The sequence below is a fragment of the Lacerta agilis genome, chromosome 8 (assembly GCF_009819535.1).
Source record: "Lacerta agilis isolate rLacAgi1 chromosome 8, rLacAgi1.pri, whole genome shotgun sequence".
In the NCBI taxonomy this organism is placed as follows: Eukaryota; Metazoa; Chordata; class Lepidosauria; order Squamata; family Lacertidae; genus Lacerta; species Lacerta agilis.
Genome location: NC_046319.1, coordinates 66,850,822 through 66,872,758, shown reverse-complemented (window position 1 = coordinate 66,872,758; position 21,937 = coordinate 66,850,822). Strand labels below are relative to the sequence as shown.

At 46.9% G+C, this 21,937-nt stretch overlaps 1 protein-coding gene across 3 annotated transcripts; it reads right to left on the bottom strand.

Moving 5' to 3' along the window:
- Positions 1-8,914: 8,914 nt before the first annotated feature.
- Positions 8,915-15,158, bottom strand: CITED4 (Cbp/p300 interacting transactivator with Glu/Asp rich carboxy-terminal domain 4). Of its 3 annotated transcripts, none has more exons than XM_033158027.1 (2): positions 15,136-15,158; positions 8,915-10,546 (listed from the first exon to the last, which is right to left on the bottom strand). In XM_033158027.1, exon 2 carries the CDS (start codon positions 10,531-10,533, stop codon positions 9,865-9,867), a length of 669 nt encoding a protein of 222 aa, XP_033013918.1. In that variant the 5' UTR covers positions 10,534-10,546; positions 15,136-15,158; the 3' UTR covers positions 8,915-9,864. The 3 variants fall into 3 exon arrangements, with proteins under 3 accessions (XP_033013918.1, XP_033013917.1, XP_033013916.1); XM_033158026.1 differs by lacking the exon at positions 15,136-15,158 and adding an exon at positions 14,670-14,960; XM_033158025.1 differs by lacking the exon at positions 15,136-15,158 and adding an exon at positions 14,607-14,959.
- Positions 15,159-21,937: the final 6,779 nt, after the last annotated feature.

Below are 21,937 nucleotides of genomic sequence, written 5' to 3'. Positions count from 1 at the left end.
GCCAGGGGTGTTAATAAGCCAGGATTCAGCGCTGGCATCAGTTCTGTAATGCTATGGCTTCTTAAAACATGCCGAGACCCAACATTGGAAGCTGCCTTCTAGCAAGCCAGGTCGTCATCACTCCATCTGAGTACAGAAGAGCCTTGAGGAATCTGTTGTAATTCCCATTCCACCTTTACATCAGACTGAGGATGGGAGCTTATCACATGTCTGTATAGTGTTCCAGTGTGCTGCTGGGAACTTCCGTTCCTCAGTCTGTACTTTCTCTTTCGTTTTCCGAACATGAAGGAGACTGCACGTATGTTTTTTTGTCCTCATGTTCGCCTAATAAATGCTTAATTATAACGCTCATGCCAGCCTCTGTGGTGCATCTTCTGCTGCTAAGTGAACAGAAAGAGTGCCTGGCTTTCTGAAGCTAGGTCTCTGGTTTCTGCTGCTGTTCCAGGGCTTTGAAGTTCGACCGGCAGTTCGGCCGGGGGTGTTTGGGCCAGCAGGGAGCATGCCCGTTGTTCCCGTTTCCCTGGACAAATTACAACAACTGGGTTATGGGCCCAGATTCACAGCACTGAAACAGAGGTATGTGGAGGAGCGAAACAAGCATGAATCCCGGTCGGCGGCTAGAAGACTTTGATGTCTGTGCCAAGCGTAATTAAGGCCGGAGGAAAGCAGGTCGTAAATCTGCTGAGATAGTGAAGCTGTAAAATAGCCTCTAGCTGGCTGAAGTGTGCAGTGAAAGCAGAAATGGATCTTTCTGATAGAGCGATGGGGGAAAACCACTGTCCACAATTAAACGGACAGAATTATCAGACTTGGGCAGTCTATTGTGAAGCTCAATTAAGACGGCATGCAGTATGGCACACTGTGAAAGACACAGCCCCTACTCTTGTAACTGCCGCATGGTCATCAGCTGACTCGAAGGCAATGGGGTTGATTGTCTTATCACTATCTCCGGAGGAGCTAATAACGATAAATGGCAAAGTCTCTGCTCGAGAGATGTGGGAAGCCTTAAGGACCGCCCATATGAGGAAGGAGGCGGGGTCTGTGCTTCTCTACTTCAGAAAGCTGCACACTAAAAAGCTTGAGCCAGGGGGTGATGTGAGAGCCCATATCTTGGAGTTATTAAGACTGAGACAGGAATTGGTGCACAGAGGGTTCAATGTGCCAGAAGATTTATTTTCTGTGTTGATTTTGGACTCTTTGGATCAAAGCTACAGTGCGATAGCCAGCCAGCTGGCAACCCTTCCTGCACAAGAGCTAACTGCAGCCAAAGTAACTGCAGTCCTGCAGAATGAATATGATCGACGCAACGCAGCAGCTCCTGATTGCCCACTTGAGGGGGAGCAAGCAGCCACATCGTCTGGTACAGCGTTGCAGCCACCAGGGGGTGCTAAGGCCTTATCAGCTGTGAGATGCTGGAACTGTGGAGTTCAAGGCCACGTCCAACGAGTTTGTCCCAAGGCTAAAGGCAAGCAAAAGCAAAAGTCTGCAGATGGCAAGAAGACGGGGACCCGAAGGTCAAAGAATGTGCAAAACAAGGTTTTTGTTGCACGAACAGATACTGCAAAGACTGAAGGCAGATTTGTTGTGGATTCTGCAGCAACACGCCACATCTGCAAAGATCGGCAACTGTTTGTTTCCTGCAAGCCACAGGATGGCAAGATACATCAGGCCGATGGAACTTCAATCCGGATTGCTGGAGAAGGCCAGGTGGAACTCCGGAGTTTGCAGTCAACTATCACCAATGTACTGTATGTTCCTGAGTCATCTGAGAACCTACTGAGTGTTCCCCAGCTCACAGAGAAGAATTTCGATGTTCTCTTTAGGAAGGGCCTCTGCGTCATCAGCAAGGACGATGAGGAACTCTTGCGTGCTGACTATATGGACAATTTATTTCAAATTGCTTATGATGTTGATAATGTGCAGAATGATGATTCTTGTTGTGTGGCGAGTGCTAACAAAGTTCTCCATGCAGATTGTATACACACTCACCACAGGAGATTTGGTCACATGTCCTGGCAGACGCTGACCAAAATGCCAGAAGTAGTTGAGGGTCTAACCATTAAGCCCTGTAAATTCTACATGAAGTGCAAATCATGTGCAGAGCACAAAGTGAGGGTGGCTCCTAAGGGCAAGGTATCTGGCAGGCAGGCTTCAAAACCCTACCAGATTGTCCATGCAGACCTAGTTGGTCCATTAGCGCCCTCTCTTGGTGGAGCAAAGTACTTTATGGTTTTGATTGATTCTTACTCTAGATTCATTCATGTGTACTTGCTCAAACAAAAGTCAGATGCATTTTCCAAGTTCAAGGAATTCTATGCTTGGTTGAGAAATGCCCATGGAAAGCAAATACAATGTCTTTTTACTGACAGAGGAGGCGAATTTACTTCTCAGCAGTTTGAGGCTTTTCTGACTGAGAAGGGAATCCAACATGATCTCGCTTGTCCACGATCCCCATGGGAAAATGGACTTTGCGAAAGAGCAAACCAGACGTTGCTACAGGGTATGAAGACTCAATTGCATGATGCAAATCTTTCAGAAGCGTATTGGGCAGAGTCTCTAGCACATTTTGTTTATTCCTACAACAGGAGGCTGTCTACACCCATAGGATGTACCCCTTATGAAAGGATGTTTGGCAAGAAGCCTTTTGTCAAGCACATGAGAATCTTTGGTTCTGATATGTGGGTACATACTCCACAGAGCAGCAAGCTCGGAAAGCGTGGTGTACATGGGATATTTGTAGGGTATGAGAAAGGTGCATACCGAGTTTACATGCCCGACACAAAAACAGTGCGATTCACCAGGAGTGTGGAGTATTGTGCCAAGTGGGGGGACAATGTGGGGATTTTTCAGAGTCATCCTGACACTGAGAAAGCAGAGGAAGCTGAGGATGGTGATCAGGTTTCAGATTCCGATTCAGTGGGAGGTGCTGGTGCTGCTGATAGCGATTCAACAGATTACCAGAGTGCCAAAGCCTCGATTAGACCATCAGATGAGTCTGATGCTGAATTGGAAGAACCACTGTTCACCATTGGCAGTATTTCTTCTAAGAAGGAGAAGGAGAAGGTGAAGGTTGAAGACTTGCGTCTGATGCGCCGTTCAGAAAGAGCTACGAAGGGCAAACGGCCAAAAAGGTTTGATGAGGAGTTTGCCAGCACAGCTACTGCTGTAGTTGGTAGCTCAAAGAAGGTATGGGAACCTTCGAGTTTTCAGGAGGTAAAAGAACTCTCCCCTGAGAATGCTGAGCCATGGCTTAAGGCCATAGATGATGAGCTTAACTCATTGGATAGGAACCAAACCTGGGAACTGGTTCCAGTAGTTCCAGGGATGCGACTGGTTGGGAGTAAATGGGTTTTTAAGGCAAAGACCGATCAAAATGGAAAGATTGTGAGGCATAAAGCCAGGTTGGTTGCCAGGGGTTTTTCCCAAGTACCAGGTCAAGATTATAATGAAACCTATTCCCCCACAGTCAAATATGAGAGTATAAGACTCATGCTCAAAATTGCTGCAGAGGAAAAACTTCACGTTTCCCACCATGACGTGAATACAGCATTTTTGTATGGGATTCTAGATGAAGAATTGTACTTACTTCCACCGGATGGAGTGCAAGTTCAGAAAGGGATGGTCTGTAAACTTAAGAAGTCCCTGTATGGTTTGAAGCAGAGTGCCAGATGTTGGAACACCAAACTTACAGAGACATTGCTCTCTCTTGGTTTTCACCAGGGAAAGGCAAATCCGTGTGTGTTCGTGAAAGGGGAGGGGCAACACAAACTGTATTGTGTTTGTTTTGTCGATGATCTTTTGTTGTTTTGGAAAGATCAAAAGGTATACCATAACACCCTAGCACAACTTAAACAACACTTTGAAATGAAGGATCTTGGCCAGGTATCCAACTACCTTTCTCTGCAGGTTGAGAAGGACCAGACAGGAAATTTTCTGGTTCATCAAACTCAGAAAATCACCGATGTGCTAAACAAACTTAAATTGTCTGATGCAAATCCTGTGGATACCCCAATGGTAACAGGTTTTCAAAGAGATGAAAAAGCTGAGATGTTTCCTGACATATCACTGTATAGATGCATTCTGGGCAAGCTAAATTTCATTGCCAGGTGCTCTAGACCTGATATTGCTGCGAGCACTAACCTGCTCAGCAGACATGCTAACAATCCGTCAGTCCAGGATTGGAAAGCTTTGAAACGCGTAGCTCGCTACCTAAAAGGGACAATGCACTACAGATTGAGATTCACCAGTCAGAAGACTGGAGGACTTGAAATTTTTGCAGATGCCAGTTTCGGAAGTGACACCACAGATGGTACAAGCACTTCTGGAGTATGCTATGTGTACAACCACTGTCTGTTTGACTGGCTGTGCAAGAAGCAGTCGACAGTAAGTTTAAGTTCTTGTGAGGCAGAACTAAATGCACTGTCATTTTCACTCATGGACTGTGAATGGTTAATGCAACTGTTCAAGGACATCGGAGTCAATGTGACTTGTCCTGTACAAGTATACCAAGACAACAGGTCTTGTTTGGCTTTGCTTAATTCAGAGAGTTGCAAGCAAAGAACCAAGTACTTGCAGATTAAGTTACATCGTGCAAGGGAGTGTATCCGAAAAGGAATCATTCAGGTGTCGTACATGCCAGGTAATGAGATTCCTGCAGACTTGTTGTCTAAGGTAGTTAATAGAGAACAACTTCAGGTGTATGTTCGGAAACTACAATTGGTGTGTAATGCCAAAGATTAAGGTTACATGGAAAGGGGGAGGATGTTGTAATTCCCATTCCACCTTAACAACAGACTGAGGATGGGAGCTTATCACATGTCTGTATAGTGTTCCAGTGTGCTGCTGGGAACTTCCGTTCCTCAGTCTGTACTTTCTCTTTCGTTTTCCGAACATGAAGGAGACTGCACGTATGTTTTTTTGTCCTCATGTTCGCCTAATAAATGCTTAATTATAACGCTCATGCCAGCCTCTGTGGTGCATCTTCTGCTGCTAAGTGAACAGAAAGAGTGCCTGGCTTTCTGAAGCTAGGTCTCTGGTTTCTGCTGCTGTTCCAGGGCTTTGAAGTTCGACCGGCAGTTCGGCCGGGGGTGTTTGGGCCAGCAGGGAGCATGCCCGTTGTTCCCGTTTCCCTGGACAAATTACAACAGAATCAGGCCGATGGCCCATCTAGTCTCACAATGGGTCTCCAGGTGCTTATGAGAAGCCCCCCAAGCAGGACCCATGAGCAAAAGCACCCTCCCTTCCTGTGGTTTCTAGCTCCTAGCATTTGGAAGCATACAGACTCCAACCATGGAGGCAGAGCACAGCCATCATGGCTAGTAGCCATGGATAGCCCTATCCCCCTCGAATCTGTCAAATCCTCTTTTAAAGGCACCCCAATTGGCAGCTCCCATGGAAGCAAATTCCATAGTCTTACTATGTGCTGTGTGAATACTTTGTAAAATTTGCCCTGAACGTTTCCACGTTCAGCTTCATTGGAAATCCACGAGTTCTAAAGTTACAAGCAGTGCTATTTTTCTAGAAACAGAGGTGCTCCGGAACTCACCAAGAACGCCTCCCTCGTTCTCTTGGAATGGCGCCCACCTGAGAGGTGCCAGAACTGGGTTTAATTTTTTTTGTTTAAAGAATCAGTTTTTCAAGCCATTTGAAACACACACACCCTCTACCCCCCCCCCCCCCCGAAATCCTGGAGTGGGCTAGATAGAGAAACGGTCTCATCTGACATAGGGAAGGTGCTATATATCAAAGTAAAATATGACAAAAGTTGCATCAGAAACAGTTATTTCCCTTTCTCTGTCTTGCCTCAAACACACACACACACACACACACACACACACACACACACAGTGTTTCCTCTGCAACAACTGTAGATTTCCTGAAAATGTGAATATATATCCCTTGTGGTGGTTGTTTTCCAATTCCTCTTTCAGGTGTTGTTTGTCTGTAGGTATTAAGAGGTCCAGCTGCTCATTACCAAAGAGACCCTTGCAACTTCTTCCTGACAGCCCATTTGGCACTTTTTGCCGTGCCCTGCACACAGGGTCACATAATACTTTACATCTAGGAACCGCAAGAATTATTTCTTTGTTGCCTCCTATCCAAACCCTGAGCCGTCCCAGAGCTTGCTTACTTTCAAGAACTTCGCATCACATTCCTGCAGACCACCCTTCCCCTATTTGGTGCCCTGCAGAAGATTTGGACGGCATCAGGTTGGAGAAAGTTGCTTCAGTCATACTCTTGAGACCAAGCTGTTGTTTTACAGCTCCAGTGCAAGAGTAACTATACCTGAACAATAATTATTGATTGTATTTATATGCGATCAGGCAGAATGCCTTCTTGGTAGTGGCACCCTCCCTGTGGAACGCCCTCCCATCAGATGTCAAGGAGATAAAAGAACTACGTACACAACTTTTAGAACACATCTGAAAGCAGCCTTGTATTGGGATTTTTTAAATATTTGTCATTTTATTAAGCTTTTGTGTTGGAAGCTGCCCAGAGTGGCTGGGACAACCCAACAGATGGGCGGGTTACAAATAATAAAATTATTTATTATTACCACCCCACCTTTTCCTCTAAGGAGCTCAAGGCGGTGTACATCGTTTTCACCCCCCTCATTTAATCCCCATAACAACCTTGTGAGGTAGTTTAGGCTGGGAAGTCACCCTGTAAGCTTCCAAGGCGAAGCAGGAATTTGAACACTGGTCTCCCAGGTCCTAGCCTGACACTCTCTTAACAGCTACATAACACTGGCCGCTATCAGGAGGCAATAGCTTTCTTTACTGGAACTTCCAGGAAAAACTGTTTTATCTCTTGCATGACTGCAGATCTATCCACTTTTAAAGCAACACAAACTTGTATTGTTTAATCACAGGTACACTGCGTAAAATCAGCAGTTTTGAACTATACGTTAGAAGCCGTGTTCATTTTCATATGTTGTTTCATCTTTTTAACACAGCTGTTTTTATTTTAATAAACGCTAGGCTAACTTGTTTTTTTAACATCTGCTTTCATTGGTTTATTTTATGCAACCACTTGGAGGTTTTCATGAATAAAATAAATACATTTCACACACGTACAATATATAGCTGTGCTGGCCCACAGGTGAGCGGGGAATCCAAAATCTGAGTTTTTGTGAGGACAATGTGCAGAGGGGCAGAGAGACACCTTAAGCACCTCAGAGGGATATAAATGCTCCTATAATATATGCTCCTAGGAAAATACTTCATCAGATGTCACCACTAGACTTTGCATAAGAGACATATGGGGTGTCCAGTTTTTGAGAAGTTGCAATAAGATCGAATTTTACAAGCATGGCAAAATGGCAGCACAGACAGGGGTACAGACAGGTCAGCAGAAATTTTGAATTTGCTGTTTAATGTGAACGACCTAAAATTTGCCACGTTTCACTCTGCCCTCAGCTTTACTGGCTCTGTTCATTCAATTGAATTCTACATCTCTGTCCCATCTGCTTCTCCAGAAGCTCTTCACCACAAAGTATTAAGGCGGCCAGTTAACAAGGGCTTTGTAATCCAGGGGATATAGACACACAGGAATCAGCAAGTCAACTCCTCAGTAAACCATTACCACAGAAAGAAACTAAAATGCTAAACTTAAAACAGCAACAGAATGCTATTCTTATCAATACGGTTTAGCAACCTGGAAAAATCAACCAACAATTACGATAGGTGGGTTTTTTGGGGGGCAGGTGGTACAACAGTAGGAATAAAGGACCAGCGCTGAATTGAGTTACTAGTTGTGTACATTGGCAAACCAGGCAGGAACGCAGTTAACTGTAAGTTTATCTCCGTTTCCCTTTTACTCGAGGCACACCAACAAAACCTAAATTTAGTCTGGCCGCAAACGCCAAAATGTTGTTGACTCATCTTATTTGGATCAGAGACTACCCTGCCAGTTCTATATAGAAGACACGTATTTGAAGCTGACAGCCGGAGGTTTAAAGGCAATTTCAAAAGGCATCTTTAATATAACAATCCCCCCCCCCCTTGCAACTCACGCGAAGTCATTGAATGTGCTGGAAGCTGCCTTATACAAAGCCAGGGCAGTAGTCCACTGAGCCCAACATTGTCTACACGGACTGGCAGCAGCTCTCCAGGCTGCCAGGCAGAACTTTCTTTAATGGGATCTGCCACGTAAGAAGGATTTTCTGCATGCAAGTGAGGTGCTGAGCAAACAGCTCTCCTCTTGTTTCCAGACAAGCAAGAAACTCTCGCTTAGCTTTGCACTTGTGCTGATTGCCGGTTTTGTAAAGAAAACGGGACTACTCAGGGTTGTCCAAGAGACACATAAGCTCACCCAAGTCACTTTTTAGAAAAAAAAGACCGGAAACCCAGAGACTTTCAACCACTTCCAGGACCCACGCTGTATTTTCTAAACAGGGAGGTTTTAAAAAGCAAGAGGCACGACCCAAACAAAACAGGTTCGATGTTGAGGTTTTAGCTTTTATTTGGAAAAAGAAATCACCTGTACATTCTCACTTCATCGATCAACAATGATGTGCTACCGTGAGCTTGCGACAAGAGGGGGCAGTAGCAGCTCCAGGGACCTTCCAACCTGAGCAGCAGACTTTCCAAAAGCCTTTGGAAACGAGACCGAGAAAGGAAACAAGCTGCTCAGCCACAAACTTATTTTCCTCTTTTCCGAGAAACACAATTAGAAACAAGAATTTACATTTGAGCCCCAGGAGGGAGGGAGGGAGAGAGAGAGAGAAATAGGGTGCTGGTTTTCGTCCCCCCCCCCCAGCCTTGCTCTCAGTTACTGATAGCAGAACAAAAAACCCCACAGAAGTGTGGAGGGGCATGCACCCCCAGCCTTTTATCATTAGCCCTTCCCAATAATCTCAGAAGGCAAATAAATCCGAGTCCTTACAAATAAATAAGGACTAGAAACACACAAGTGATAAATAAGGGTTTTTTTGTTTTTTAAAAAAGAATCAGTAATATACACAATTACAAGGATTTTATTTGGTTTCAGAGGCAGAGAAAGAATTGCTCCGATGGAATCTTAAAAGCCCGTGCTGGAAAAGGAAGTCAAAGGATCTTATAACCAATTGGTTAATCCCACTCTCCCCTGCACCCCTGGGCTTGAACCCCAAAATGTCATCCGCTGAAGTTTCGCTTTAAAAACAAAACAAAACAAAAACCCGATGGAAGTAAAAAAAGAAGAACACAGAACAAAACACAACCTGAGGGCACTGATCTCTTCAAGTCAATGAGAGAGACTGGTTGCTAATTCCACAGTACTGAGGAGCAATAAAGAGATTGAGGCTTACAAAGAAGAGCAAGCCTTTTTATTTTTTTACCTCCTGCCCACACTTTCAGTGAAAGAATGGCTTAAAAATAAAAATCAGACACTGAATGGAGAGGGGCTTGCTAGACTTTCTTGACAAAGCCAACAGCGGAGTGGATGATCAGCAACTTGCCCCCCCCCCCTTTGTAGTCCAAACTCATTGACAGTAATTGTGTTTTTCGTTTTTCGCAGGTGGGGGGGGGGAGAGAAGGCCATGCAGGTGAAAAAAAGGCCATTTTGTTTTTCTTGAAATTCTGTAGCTGCCATAGGCACAACCCAAGGACACTGAGCCGTTTTGTCTGCAAAAAACAACAACACAGACACCTTTCCGGATTCCTCCCCACCTCCCCCCACACAAGAGGAGCACAACAGTGCAAAGCAAAAAAGAGGGCGGGGGGGGCCTTCCAAATGATTGTCCATTGTTATTTCCAGGAGGTGGGCAAGGGCGACCTGGGAAAGCCTGTAGATCTGTGCACGGGGAAGATCAGGAAGTAGGGGTGTGTGGTGGTGATCAAGCCACAAAGAAAGAGAAGCTCCAGCTCCCACAGCAGAGCCACCTCAACAGCTGATGGCGCTGGTCTGCTGTTTGCTGACAAAGTCCGAGATGAAGTCAAACTCGTTCTGTCCCAGAAAGAGTTCGGGCAGCTCCTGAACCCGGTCCAAGCCGAGCTCCATGACCAGAGACGTCAAGACCTCTTCGTCGATGGGATCCGTGTCCATAACGTTCAAGGTCAGGGCCGGAGAGGGCAGGTGCTGCATCCCTAGGTGCTGCCCGGGCCCCATCCTGTACTGCTGCACCCCTGCCCCAATGGGCCCGTTGCTCATGCCCATGAGGGGGTGGCCCTGGTATTGCGTGTTCAGTTTCTGCAAGTGCATGCTAGCCATGAGCTGCTGAGCGCCCACCGGTCCCAGGTATTGTTGTTGTTGTTGTTGTTGCTGCTGCTGCTGCTGCTGCTGTTGTTGTTGTTGCTGCTGCTGGCTCGGATTGCTGAACATCATGGCGCCTGGGACTTGGTGGTGCCCCATCTGTCCATTGATGTTGGGCCTCTGCCTCATGCCTCCATCCAGGGTAGGGCCTCCGTACTGCATCATCTGGTGGTTGGCGGGGAGCGTCCTTAGCACGTGCTGCTGAGGAGGAGGAGGGCCTTGCATCCCGTTCATGCCTATCCGGTAGCCCTGCATCCCGTTCACCCCGTGGCTCATCGACATCATCATGTGGTCAGCCATCGCAAGCTGGGCACTGGAAGACAAAAAGGAGGAGGGTCACGTACAAGGCAGCACAAAGCCCCCCTGCCCCCAAAGACCATGCGGTGTTTGAAATTAGCCAGGCGCATTTTGCACCCTGGCGATCAACCGCTTGCGACCAAGTGAAGATGCCTGGGTGCCAGGATGGTGCCTGACATCTCCAGCATCTGGAGGTGCGTGCCTGGGGATCATGGGATCACATGCTAATACCACACCCTGTGGACTTCTATCAGTTGTTATCTTTTACCCGCACAACTGGAATGAATTTCAGGAACCCCAAACGCTTTTTCTGTGCAGCCTGAGCAGCAGCAGCAACAGTCACCATTAAGAAAATTCTTTAAGTTCTCAAAATTATTAACCTAGCTCAAGGTTGTCCTCTGAACTAGCCAGATGTTCAACTGAGAATCAATCGCAGTCAGTCCATCATTTGAAAATTAAGACTTTAGAGCTACCTTCTCAAAAATGGCAACTAGACATTCCGTTTTGGCGACTGTAACTGTGGTTTAAGGGGCCATTTGGCGCCTACCTTATATATCAGAGTTTCTAACACTGCTGCCATGACATATGCAAGCCTGCTCCTGAGTCTAGAGCAGGGTGGTCAAGGCCTTTTTTTGGCAGCCCTCAGCAACATTTTTTGGCAGCCCCCGGCCTTGGTGCCTCCTTCCCAAACTGGTAAGCAAGGAAATGGGCTTTGGAAAGGCGGTGTGAGGCTCTGACACGAGTCCTAGAGTACTCCTGCCTCCTTCCCAAAACCTACTTAGCACTTTCCAACATTTGGAAAGGATGCGGTGTGGCGCTGTGGGTTAAACCACAGAGCCTAGGGCTTGCCGATCAGAAGGTTGGCGGTTCGAATCCCCGCAACAGGGTGAGCTCCCGTTGCTCGGTCCCAGCTCCTGCCCACCTAGCAGTTCAAAAGCACGTCAAAGTGCAAGTAGATAAATAGGTACCGCTCCAGCAGTAAGGTAAAAGGTGTTTCCGTGCGCTGCTCTGGTTCGCCAGAAGCGGCTTTGTCATGCTGGCCACATGACCCAGAAGCTGTACGCCGGCTCCCTCGGCCAGTAAAGCGAGATGAGCGCTGCAACCCCAGAGTCGGACACACCTGGACCTAAGGGTCAGGGGTCCCTTTACCTTTACCTTACATTTGGGAAGGAGGTGAGACCCTGCCAGAGCCTCACACCTCCTTCCCAAAGCCCGGCACCTCACTTACAGGGGTGTCAATTTTTTGTCTCACCTCTCCCCCCCCCCAGCAAAGTACTCTTGCAGCCACTTGGTGTGAAAATTTGGGCTGCCGCATTCTAGAGGGTACGGGCCACAGAAGTGCAGGATCCACACAGCCACAGTTGCAGAAGCCAAGGCGGGCATTGCCTGGGAACTTCATGTGCCAAAGTGGGGAACCTGTGCCCCACCAGGTGCTGCTTAACTACAGCTCCCAGCACCTCCTACTATGGTCTAAAGCTGTCCAAGGCTGATGAGAACTGAAGTTCAGTAGTGGCAGGTGGAAGCTCCCAAGTGCCCCCTTCCCCTGCTCCAGAAGTTATATTTTGTATACTACTTTTTGACAAGGCATTTCAGTCACACACACACACGCACACAAACACGGCTTCTGCACCATTCATCCCTCAACCACCTTGCAAGGTAGGTTAGGCCGTGAACTCAGCGGAGAGGCAAACCTGGTTTGCGAGTTAACAGGTGCACATTGTTTCTCTAAAACAGTGTTTCCTAAACTTGGGTCGCTAGCCGTTTCCCCCCAAACTACAATTCCCATCATCCATGATCACTGGTCTTACTAGCTCAGGATGATGTGATTTGTAGTCCAAACCAGATGGAGACCCAAGTTTGGGAAACACTGTTCTAAAGCCAAGGTGGAGAGAATGTGTGGCCCTCCCTGTATTCCTGCCCCGCCCCCCAAATTCTCATCAGCCTCAGTCAGAATGGCCCAATGGCTGGGGCGATGGGAGCATTAAGTGTAGCAACATCCGGTTGGACCCAGGTTGTGCCCATCATGGCTAGGGCAACGGCGTAGAGCCAATGCACTGAAGGAAACGCTGCTTCGTGTGTGCGCGCATGCACATATAGAATTACAACCTCTCTCTTATCTACAGTGGCAGATGGCAGGGTCTCCCCCTTCCCTAACAGGTCATGTGGTAGAGAGGCTTTGGGGGAGGAGGAAAAGTTTATAGTGGGAGGCAGCTAGAGTATCCACTAAGGCAGAACTGTCCAACAGCCATGGCCAGCTGAGAAGGGGACACACATCCAAGGACACAAGAGACCACAAAGCCCTTCCTGGGCCAGGACAAATGCAACAGCCTATTTGTCATGACAGCCAACCAAATGCCTCCAAAAGGCTGTTTAACACAACCCTCTCCTTGTTGCTGCTGCTCCCAAGGAACTGGCAATTCCGAGATATATTGCCTCTGAACATGGAGGTTCCATATGGGCCGGAGTGGGGAACTGCAACATGATGTTGCAGCGTACGGTCGCCACCCAACAAGTAGTCCCGTCCTGGACACCAGTGTCACCCTGGAGCAAAGGTTATGTAGTTCTGCCTAGGCCTCCCAGGGGGAGGGAAAGGAAAAGAAAGATGGGGGGACTCTTCTTCCCATGGCTTTTCCCCGCAGGGCTATCTAGTGCTTCAGGGACAAGGTCTGGGCTGTCACCCTAAATCCTTTTGTATGTACTGTATCATGGTTCTTTAAAGGGCAATAATGGGTGCTTAAGCTCACAGCATGAGTTTGGCCAAACTGCGGGAGGCAGTGAAAGATAGGTGTGCCTGGCATGCTCTGGTCCATGGGGTCACGGAGAGTCAGACACGACTGAACGACTGAACAACAACAAAAGCTCACAGCATACATTCCTTCCCCTTTCAATCCACAACTCTTAGGTTGTTTGGAGGGGCCCATGTAGGTTCCTTCACCCCTTTCCTCACGTCCAATTGTAATCCTAAAAAACCTCACAGGTGCTTGTCAGGATACTTCCTGAGGTTTTAAAATTATGTTCTCCAAGTACAGTATGTAGAAACAAGTAGCTTTATCTCTCCCCACCCCATGGCCCTTCCTTTACTTCCCAGCTGACATGCACTCAGCCACCAGGATCTGATATCAGGGTGCATTGCGCTATCTAGCCAGGCAGAACTCATCTAACACCCTTTTAAAACATCTAACACCCTTTTAAAAACAGATCTAAGCTGGTGGCCCTCTTAACACAAGCCGAGGCTCCGCGGCGCCCCCTGGAGACGCGACAGGGGAACGACAATGATGCCCCCTAGCGCCCGGAAGGATGAAGATCCGCTTAAGGACGCAGCAGGCTCAGTAGGCAATGAAATCGAGGTTGGTTACCTCGCTACCCTCCCCATGTCACCGTTTTGTCATTCCTTCCAGCCCCGGGACACCTTAAGCAGCTTGCAAATGCGAGAGCAGGTCGCTGGCAGCGAACAGAGAATTTTATGCAATAGATTTTAAAACACATTCCGGATAAACGAAGGCGACCTTGTGATGGAAATAAAAAGTCTGTTGCAACCAAGCCTCCTGCCTCCCCGACGGCGTCGGATCGCAGAACCCGGCTGGTAATACGCCTCGCGGAATGCAAGCAGCAGAGCGCCCGTTCCCTAACCCGCTTCCCATGGCCAACCCCCCTCCCCGCTTCCCTCTCTTTTTCTCTCCCTCCTCCTCCTCCTCCTCCTCCCCCCCCCTTTGCCGGCTCGAGGCAGCTCCCGCCCCGGCACATTCCGCCAGCACAAAGATCAGCACTTTGAACACAGAAGTTTAACCCTTCGCTGCCTGCTCCCGAGCAAAAGACAATGCCGCCGAAGGAGCGCTCCGCGCAAATGAGGGCTCGGGTTGGTGCTGGTGCTGGTGGGGAGGCTGGAAAGGAGAAGGAGAAAGCCCGTTTTCCTCGCCACCTCGACGAGCGGCAGGCAATGCAAAATAAATAATAATAATAATGATAATAATAATAATAGCTTTCAGATCGTGGCCGTCTCCGCAGAGCCTCTCGACGCCCAATGTCACCCTCCTTTCCCCGCCGTGGTTTCCTCGACTCCCTCCTCAGCTACATACCCCAAAGGCGGCGATCCGAAGGGAAGGCTGCAAACTCGCAAATGGCCCGGCTGAAAAAGTCACCTCGGCAGAAGAAGGAAAGCGGCGGCGGAGGCGGCAGCTCCTCTTTCTTTCCCTTCCTTACACGCGGCTGCTATTCCCACGAGCGAGCTGGCCAGCCTGCCCGCCGCTCTTGCAAAGGCACCCCCAAGCCCGGCCGCATCAATTCCAAGCGGCGGGTCCCTCCGGCGGCGCCTGCTGCTGCTGCTGCCCCTCCGCCTCCTCTTTCTCCGGCTCCCAGCCGAACCCTCGCAGGCGACGCTGTGTGTATTTGCAAGTAGGTTAAACTTCAGCGTTTTTTAATATATATATATATACACACACAGAGAGAGAGGGAGAAGCCGGAGGGGGCGGAGCCAAAGTCCCCGCCCCTGCACCTCTGATTGGTCCAGCTCTCCCAAATGGCTCCTCTCCGCCCTCCCCAGCCTGGATGCTTTTTCCAAAGCCGCGAAGAGGGGGCTGAGGTGAAGAATCGCAGGGTCCCGCCTACCTGTTTTTGTTTCATCTCCGAAGAAGGAGGGATTGCAACACAATGGCGGGAGTTTGCAGCATATGCAAAGGCAGGAGGAGGAAAGGAGGGGTGGGGGGAAGCGCTGCCTGCCTGCTTGCTTTCTTCCATCTGTCCATCTCTCATTCCCTCTTCAAACCGGCTCGCCTAACAACCCTCTTTGCCGCCGCTCATCTTGCACACGATGGCGTGCGCGCATGTAACGTGTGTATGCATGCAAACAAACACGAGGACAGAGGGAGAGAGTGGAAAGTGGGAGGGGGGGCGAGGAGAGAATCCTTGCAGCCTTTGCTCTCCCCTGGCGATTGGCGAAGCGTGAGTGGGTGAGAGGGTGCGGAGGACGGCCGCCGGCCAAGGCATTGCGAGGCGCATTGTTTATTATTAACTCCCGGGCCCCGGTGGGGAGCGCATTCCTCGCCCTGACCTGCCTTTTGTTATGCAAATACCGAGGGGATGTTAATCTGCTGCCACGCGGTTGGAAAGAGGTGGCCCTTGCGAATGGCTCAATTAACCAGAGGGTGCTGGACGGGGAGGAGCGGGTGGCGCAATACGGCGCGTTCCCGCTGCTCGTGCGCGCGGTGCCTTCCTCCTCGTCCTGCTGCTGCTGCTAATTTCCCAAGCGTTTTCCAAGAAAAGCGAGGGAACTTTTTTGTTTTTAAGGGCATCTGAGTGACTTGTACCCTGAATTGCTGTTTGGGGTCCCCCCCCCGCACTCGCACCCCACTTTGCTTTTCATTCTTACACGTCAACTCTGTTAACACCTGAAAGGATAACAAAGGAACTTCAAAGGGAGGCTCCAATGAGAAGCTACTGCGTGAGAACTTCTCAAGAAATTCAGTTCCGTTTGTTTGGGCCTGAATACAGACAATGGTTTCCCACCTTAGTTGCTGATTGACTCAGCATTTCTGAAGGTGTAAAGGGCCATTGCATATTTTGCATATATTCAAACTCTAATTGAATTGTTCCAGCTTGTCCCCCCCCCCCAATTCCAATTGCCATATAACTTCTACCATTTCCTCCTTATATTGCTCTTGTTATGCCTCTCACCAGGGCCTGCTTGTTAGAAGTGGGTCACACCCCTACTGGTTGGCTTATGCATTCGTTGGATTGGACATAGTGGAAAGACACACCTACTCCTTATCTGTTCCATTGCTTGACCTTTTGGCTTCACTTTCCAAAGCCTGCCTCCAGTTTTGTGTCTCTTTGCTCAGGGCATATGTACCTGACACACTTAATCGACTACTTACTGAAGCTAACAAATGAGACTTTGTCCCACATGTTAGTGTGACAAAAACAGCCTAATTACAGATTGGTTGCAGTATCAAGTTGCTAGATATCGAAGAGTAGGATTTTTCTCACTTCCCTAGGGTTGGAGTATCTGGAGGGGTTTCCCTTTGGGGCAAAATCCAGGACAAAATTCACTTCAAAAACTAGGCTAAAACCAAGGATTCTTATGGTATTACTGTACATTTGTTTGGTTGGAGTTTGACCTTTTCATATTGCTAAGACAAACCTAATCCTATGAATTGCATTACTAGAACATCTAGGACCAGGGTAAAACTGTTCAAAATTATTATATTTGCTGCTACTACTGCCAAAAGTGTGATATTTACATTAACAATATTGAAGCGTACATTTACAATATTGAAATGTTGTTTTCTACACTGTGTTGTTTGCTGTTTGTTGCTTTTTTTTTGCTGCTGCTACTATTTTGCTACTACTGCTGTTATGAAATTGTGCTTTACAAAATATATTTTTTTGAGAAATATAGTATAACTGAAAACCACTGCATTGTTGTAAGGCACTTTAAACTGCTCCCAGACTTTGGAATTCCCTTCCTAGAGAGGCTAGACTGGCTCCTTCCTTGCTGTCCTTCTGATGGCAGGTGAAGACTATTTTATTCTGACAAGCTTTTGGGAACTTTTTTTTTTTATATAAAGGAGAGTGCTTTGAATAGTGCTTTGCTGTTATTTACTGTCTGTATTTTAATAGATTTGGTTTTATAATTTTTATATAGTTTAATTACTATTACTTTACAAGAAAGGAGATTCCGACTAAACATATAACTTTCTGACTGTAAGAGCTGTTTGATAGTGGGATGGACTCTCTCCGAAGGTGGGAACTCTCCTTTATTGGGGGATTTTAAGCAGCGGTTGGGTAGCCATCAGTCATGGATGCTTTAGCTCAGTGGTGTACCGTGACTTTAAGGAAGAATGGGGACTTTTTACAAACTATTTAAAAAGACAACAAAAGGACTTGGACTCCTTGGCAGGTTTTGAATAAACATTCACAAATTTATTAGTAGAACATATGACAGATAAAGTAATGATATGCACAAGTTTATAACATGCAGAGAATAATATGTATAAACAAATCAGAGAGGGGAGCTAAGGGAAGTCTCTGGAGGGGGGAGGGAGGGGAGGGAATATAAAAGGGGGGTGTAATTAATTACATGACAATTTGTTTTGCTAAAAGTGTTTAATAAAATTCTTTTTTTAAAAAAAGTTGTTGAGATTTTTTTTTAAAGGATTTTACCTCAGGAAATAAACTGCCACAGGGGCTGGATTAAACTGACTGGCGGGCTGGATTAGGCCCCCGAAATGGACTTTGGACATGCCTGCCTTAGCTGAAATCCCTGCATTGTTGGACTAGGTGACCCTCAGTGTCACTCTCCCAACTCCACAATTCTATGATCCTGTATATGGTTTTTAGCTTTCTGTATGTTATCCGTATTGTTTTAATTTCTGTAAGCCACCTTGAGTCCTGGTGTGAGAAAAAGGCTGGTTATAAATAAACACAATAATAACTATACTTTCTTGTGGAAAGGCTGCATACAAATAAACGCAATGATGATTGTATGGTTGGGAAGCACTGAGAATTATGCCTTTTACATCCTTGTGCAAAAGACCTCCACTTTTAGACACGAGACCTCTGCTTTTGGGTAGCTGCGAAATGGAGCAGATGAGAATCTTCTGTTCCTCTTTCTCAGGTATACAAAAATAGCATGTGATGTGGACCTGCTGCGACTTCCTTGGAGTTAAGTGGCTTGGGAAAGCACACACCGGATATTTACTTCAATTCTGCTCTGTTTGGCCCAGGAACTTAGTTCTAGCAGTTGGGCTCTTTCTCCTGCTGTTTTCAGGCCTGGTGCCACACAGCACAGCATCCTTGAGCAGCTACCGTGGCTCCAGCGCTGTGGCACGGCCCGCTTCTGATGTCTGATTGGTGCTGGCTAGGTGGCTGGCTCCGCTTCCCACAATGCACCACTGTTCTGGGGGCATTGTGGGAAATTAAAATGGCTGCCCACCACCCATTGTGGGGTTGGCTGTTATCATTTATGTTTCCCATAATGCCCCCTGATGTGGTATGGCTCCAGGGCATTATGGGAAATTTAGATAGCAGCTTGCCGTCTGCCACTGATGAGAATGCTGTCACCGCCAGGTGAACCCACTGATGTAGAAGAGGACCCACTTTTCCAAAGGTGTACTTCAAACTTGGAGGCAGCCTGGACTATACTTCTCCTTGAGTCTCTTTTACCTACCTCACAAAGTTGTGAGGATAAAATGGAGGGGAACCATCTTGAACTATCCGTAGTGATAGGCTCAGTGAAAAATACAGCAATAAATACACCACACATTAAAAACACATGGCTTAAGCCCCCATATCCTGGGATTTGAAGTTTACCCCTCACAGAGCTACAGTTCCCAGGAGCCTTAACAAACTGGAGTTATTGGGGGTTACTGGGATGGGAGTCACTTGATTTAAATGTGCTTTATATGTATTGTATGGATGTAACCATAGATTGTGCTTGAATTCCCCCAAAGAATCCTGGGAACTGTCATTTGTTAAGGGGGCAGGAATTGTAGCTTTGCGGGTGGCAAATCGCAGTTCCCATGGCTTTTTGAGAGAAGCCATGTGCTTTCTTTCAGTGTATGATGTGAATGCAGCCAATAACTGATGGATAAAAGTGGTATGTCCCTGGGAAAACAAACCACACATCTCCACCTTTAGTTGACAGAACAGAGGGATTGGACACACCCTTCAAAACAAAAATGGTTAAAACAAAATTGATAGGGGATCATGGGAGAATTTCATTGGGGCTGGTGAAAATGAGAAGTCCTGATTTGATCCCTGTTCATGTTGCATACCCCCTTCATGGATCACTGCCTTGTCGTGGCGAAGGGGCTTGAATTACTCAGGGAAGCTATGGACAGGTCAAGATGGACAGGTCATAGTAGAGAGTTTGGACCAAACGTGATCCACCTGGAGTAGGAACTGGCAACCCACTCCAGTATCCCTGCCAAGAAAACTCCATGGACAAAGACAACAGGCATATAAAAGATATGACGCTGGAAGATGAGCCCCTCAGGTCGGAAGGCGTCCAACATGCTACTGGGGAAGAGCGGAGGACAAGTACAAGTAGATCCAGAGCTGATGAAGCGGCTGGGCCAAAGCCGAAAGGACGCTCGGTTGCGGATATGCCTGGAAGTGAAAGGAAAGTCCAATGCTGTAAAGAAAAGTATTGCATAGGAACCTGGAATGTAAGAACCATGAACCTTGGTAAGCTGGATGTGGTAAAAAGTGAGATGGCAAGAATAAACATTGACATCCTAGGCATCAGTGAACTAAAATGGACAGGAATGGGCGAATTCAGTTCGGATGACTATCATATCTACTACTGTGGGCAGGAATCCCGTAAAAGAAATGGAGTGGCCCTCATAGTCAACAAAAGAGTGGCGAAAGCTGTACTGGGATGTAATTTCAAAAATGATAGAATGATCTCGATGCGAATCCAAGGCAGACCTTTTAACATCACAGTAATCCAAGTTTATGCACCAACTACCAGTGCTGAAGAAACTGAAATTGATCAATTCTATGAAGACTTACAACACCTTATAGAAATGACACCAAAGAAGGATGTTCTTCTCATTATAGGGGATTGGAATGCTAAAGTAGGGAGTCAAGAGATAAAAGGAACAACTGGCAAGTTTGGCCTTGGAGTTCAAAATGAAGCAGGGCAAAGGCTAATAGAGTTCTGTCAAGAGAACAAGCTGGTCATCACAAACACTCTTTTCCAACAACACAAGAGACGACTCTACACATGGACATCACCAGATGGGCAACATCGAAATCAGATTGATTATATTCTCTGCAGCCAAAGATGGAGAAGCTCTATACAGTCAGCAAAAACAAGACCTGGAGCTGACTGTGGCTCAGATCATCAGCTTCTTATAGCAAAATTCCAGCTTAAACTGAAGAAAGTAGGAAAAACCACTGGGCCAGTAAGATACAATCTAAATCAAATTCCTTATGAATACACAGTTGAAGTGAAGAACAGGTTTAAGGATTTAGATTTGGTGGATAGAGTGCCTGAAGAACTGTGGATGGAGGCTCGTAACATTATACAGGAGACAGCAACGAAAACCATCCCAATGAAAAAGAAATGCAAGAAAGCACAGTGGCTGTCCAAGGAGGCCTTACAAATAGCGGGGGAGAGAAGGCAAGCAAAATGCGAGGGAGATCGTGAAAGATACAGGAAATTGAATGCAGATTTCCAAAGAATAGCAAGGAGAGACAAGAGGGCCTTTCTAAACGAGCAATGCAAAGAAATAGAGGAAAATAACAGAATGGGAAAAACCAGAGATTTGTTCAAGAAAATTGGAGATATGAAAGGAACATTTCGTACAAAGATTACCACAATTAAGGACAAAAGTGGAAAGGAGCTAACAGAAGCAGAAGACATCAAGAAGAGGTGGCAAGAATACACAGAAGAATTATACCAGAAAGATATGGAGGTCTCATACAGCCCAGGTAATGTGGTTGCTGACCTTGAGCCAGACATCCTGGAGAGTGAAGTCAAATGGGCCTTAGAAAGCCTCGCTAACAACAAGGCCAGTGGAAGTGATGATATTCCAGCTGAACTATTTAAAATTTTAAAAGATGATGCTGTTAAGGTGCTACACTCAATATGCCAACAAGTTTGGAAAACTCAGCAGTGGCCAGAGGATTGGAGAAGATCAGTCTACATCCCAATCCCAAAGAAGGGCAGTGCCAAAGAATGCTCCAACTACCGCACAATTGCACTCATTTCACATGCTAGCAAGGTTATGCTTAAAATTCTACAAGGCAGGCTTAAGCAGTATGTGGACCGAGAACTCCCAGAAGTGCAAGCTGGATTTCAAAGGGGCAGAGGAACCAGAGACCAAATTGCAAACATGCGCTGGATTATGGAGAAAGCTAGAGAGTTTCAGAAAAACATCTACTTCTGCTTCATTGACTACGCAAAAGCATTTGACTGTGTCGACCACAGCAAACTATGGCAAGTTCTTAAAGAAATGGGAGTGCCGGATCACCTCATTTGCCTCCTGAGAAATCTCTATGGGGGACAAGAAGCTACAGTTAGAACTGGATATGGAACAACTGATTGGTTCAAAATTGGGAAAGGAGTACGACAAGGCTGTATATTGTCTCCCTGCTTATTTAACTTATATGCAGAATTCATCATGCGAAAGGCTGGACTGGATGAATCCCAAACCGGAATTAAGATTGCCGGAAAAAATATCAACAACCTCAGATATGCTGATGATACTACCCTGATGGCAGAAAGTGAGGAGGAATTAAAGAACCTTTTAATGAGGGTGAAAGAGGAAAGCGCAAGATATGGTCTGAAGCTCAACATCAAAAAAACTAAGATCATGGCCACTGGTCCCATCACCTCCTGGCAAATAGAAGGGGAAGAAATGGAGGCAGTGAGAGATTTCACTTTCTTGGGTTCCATGATCAC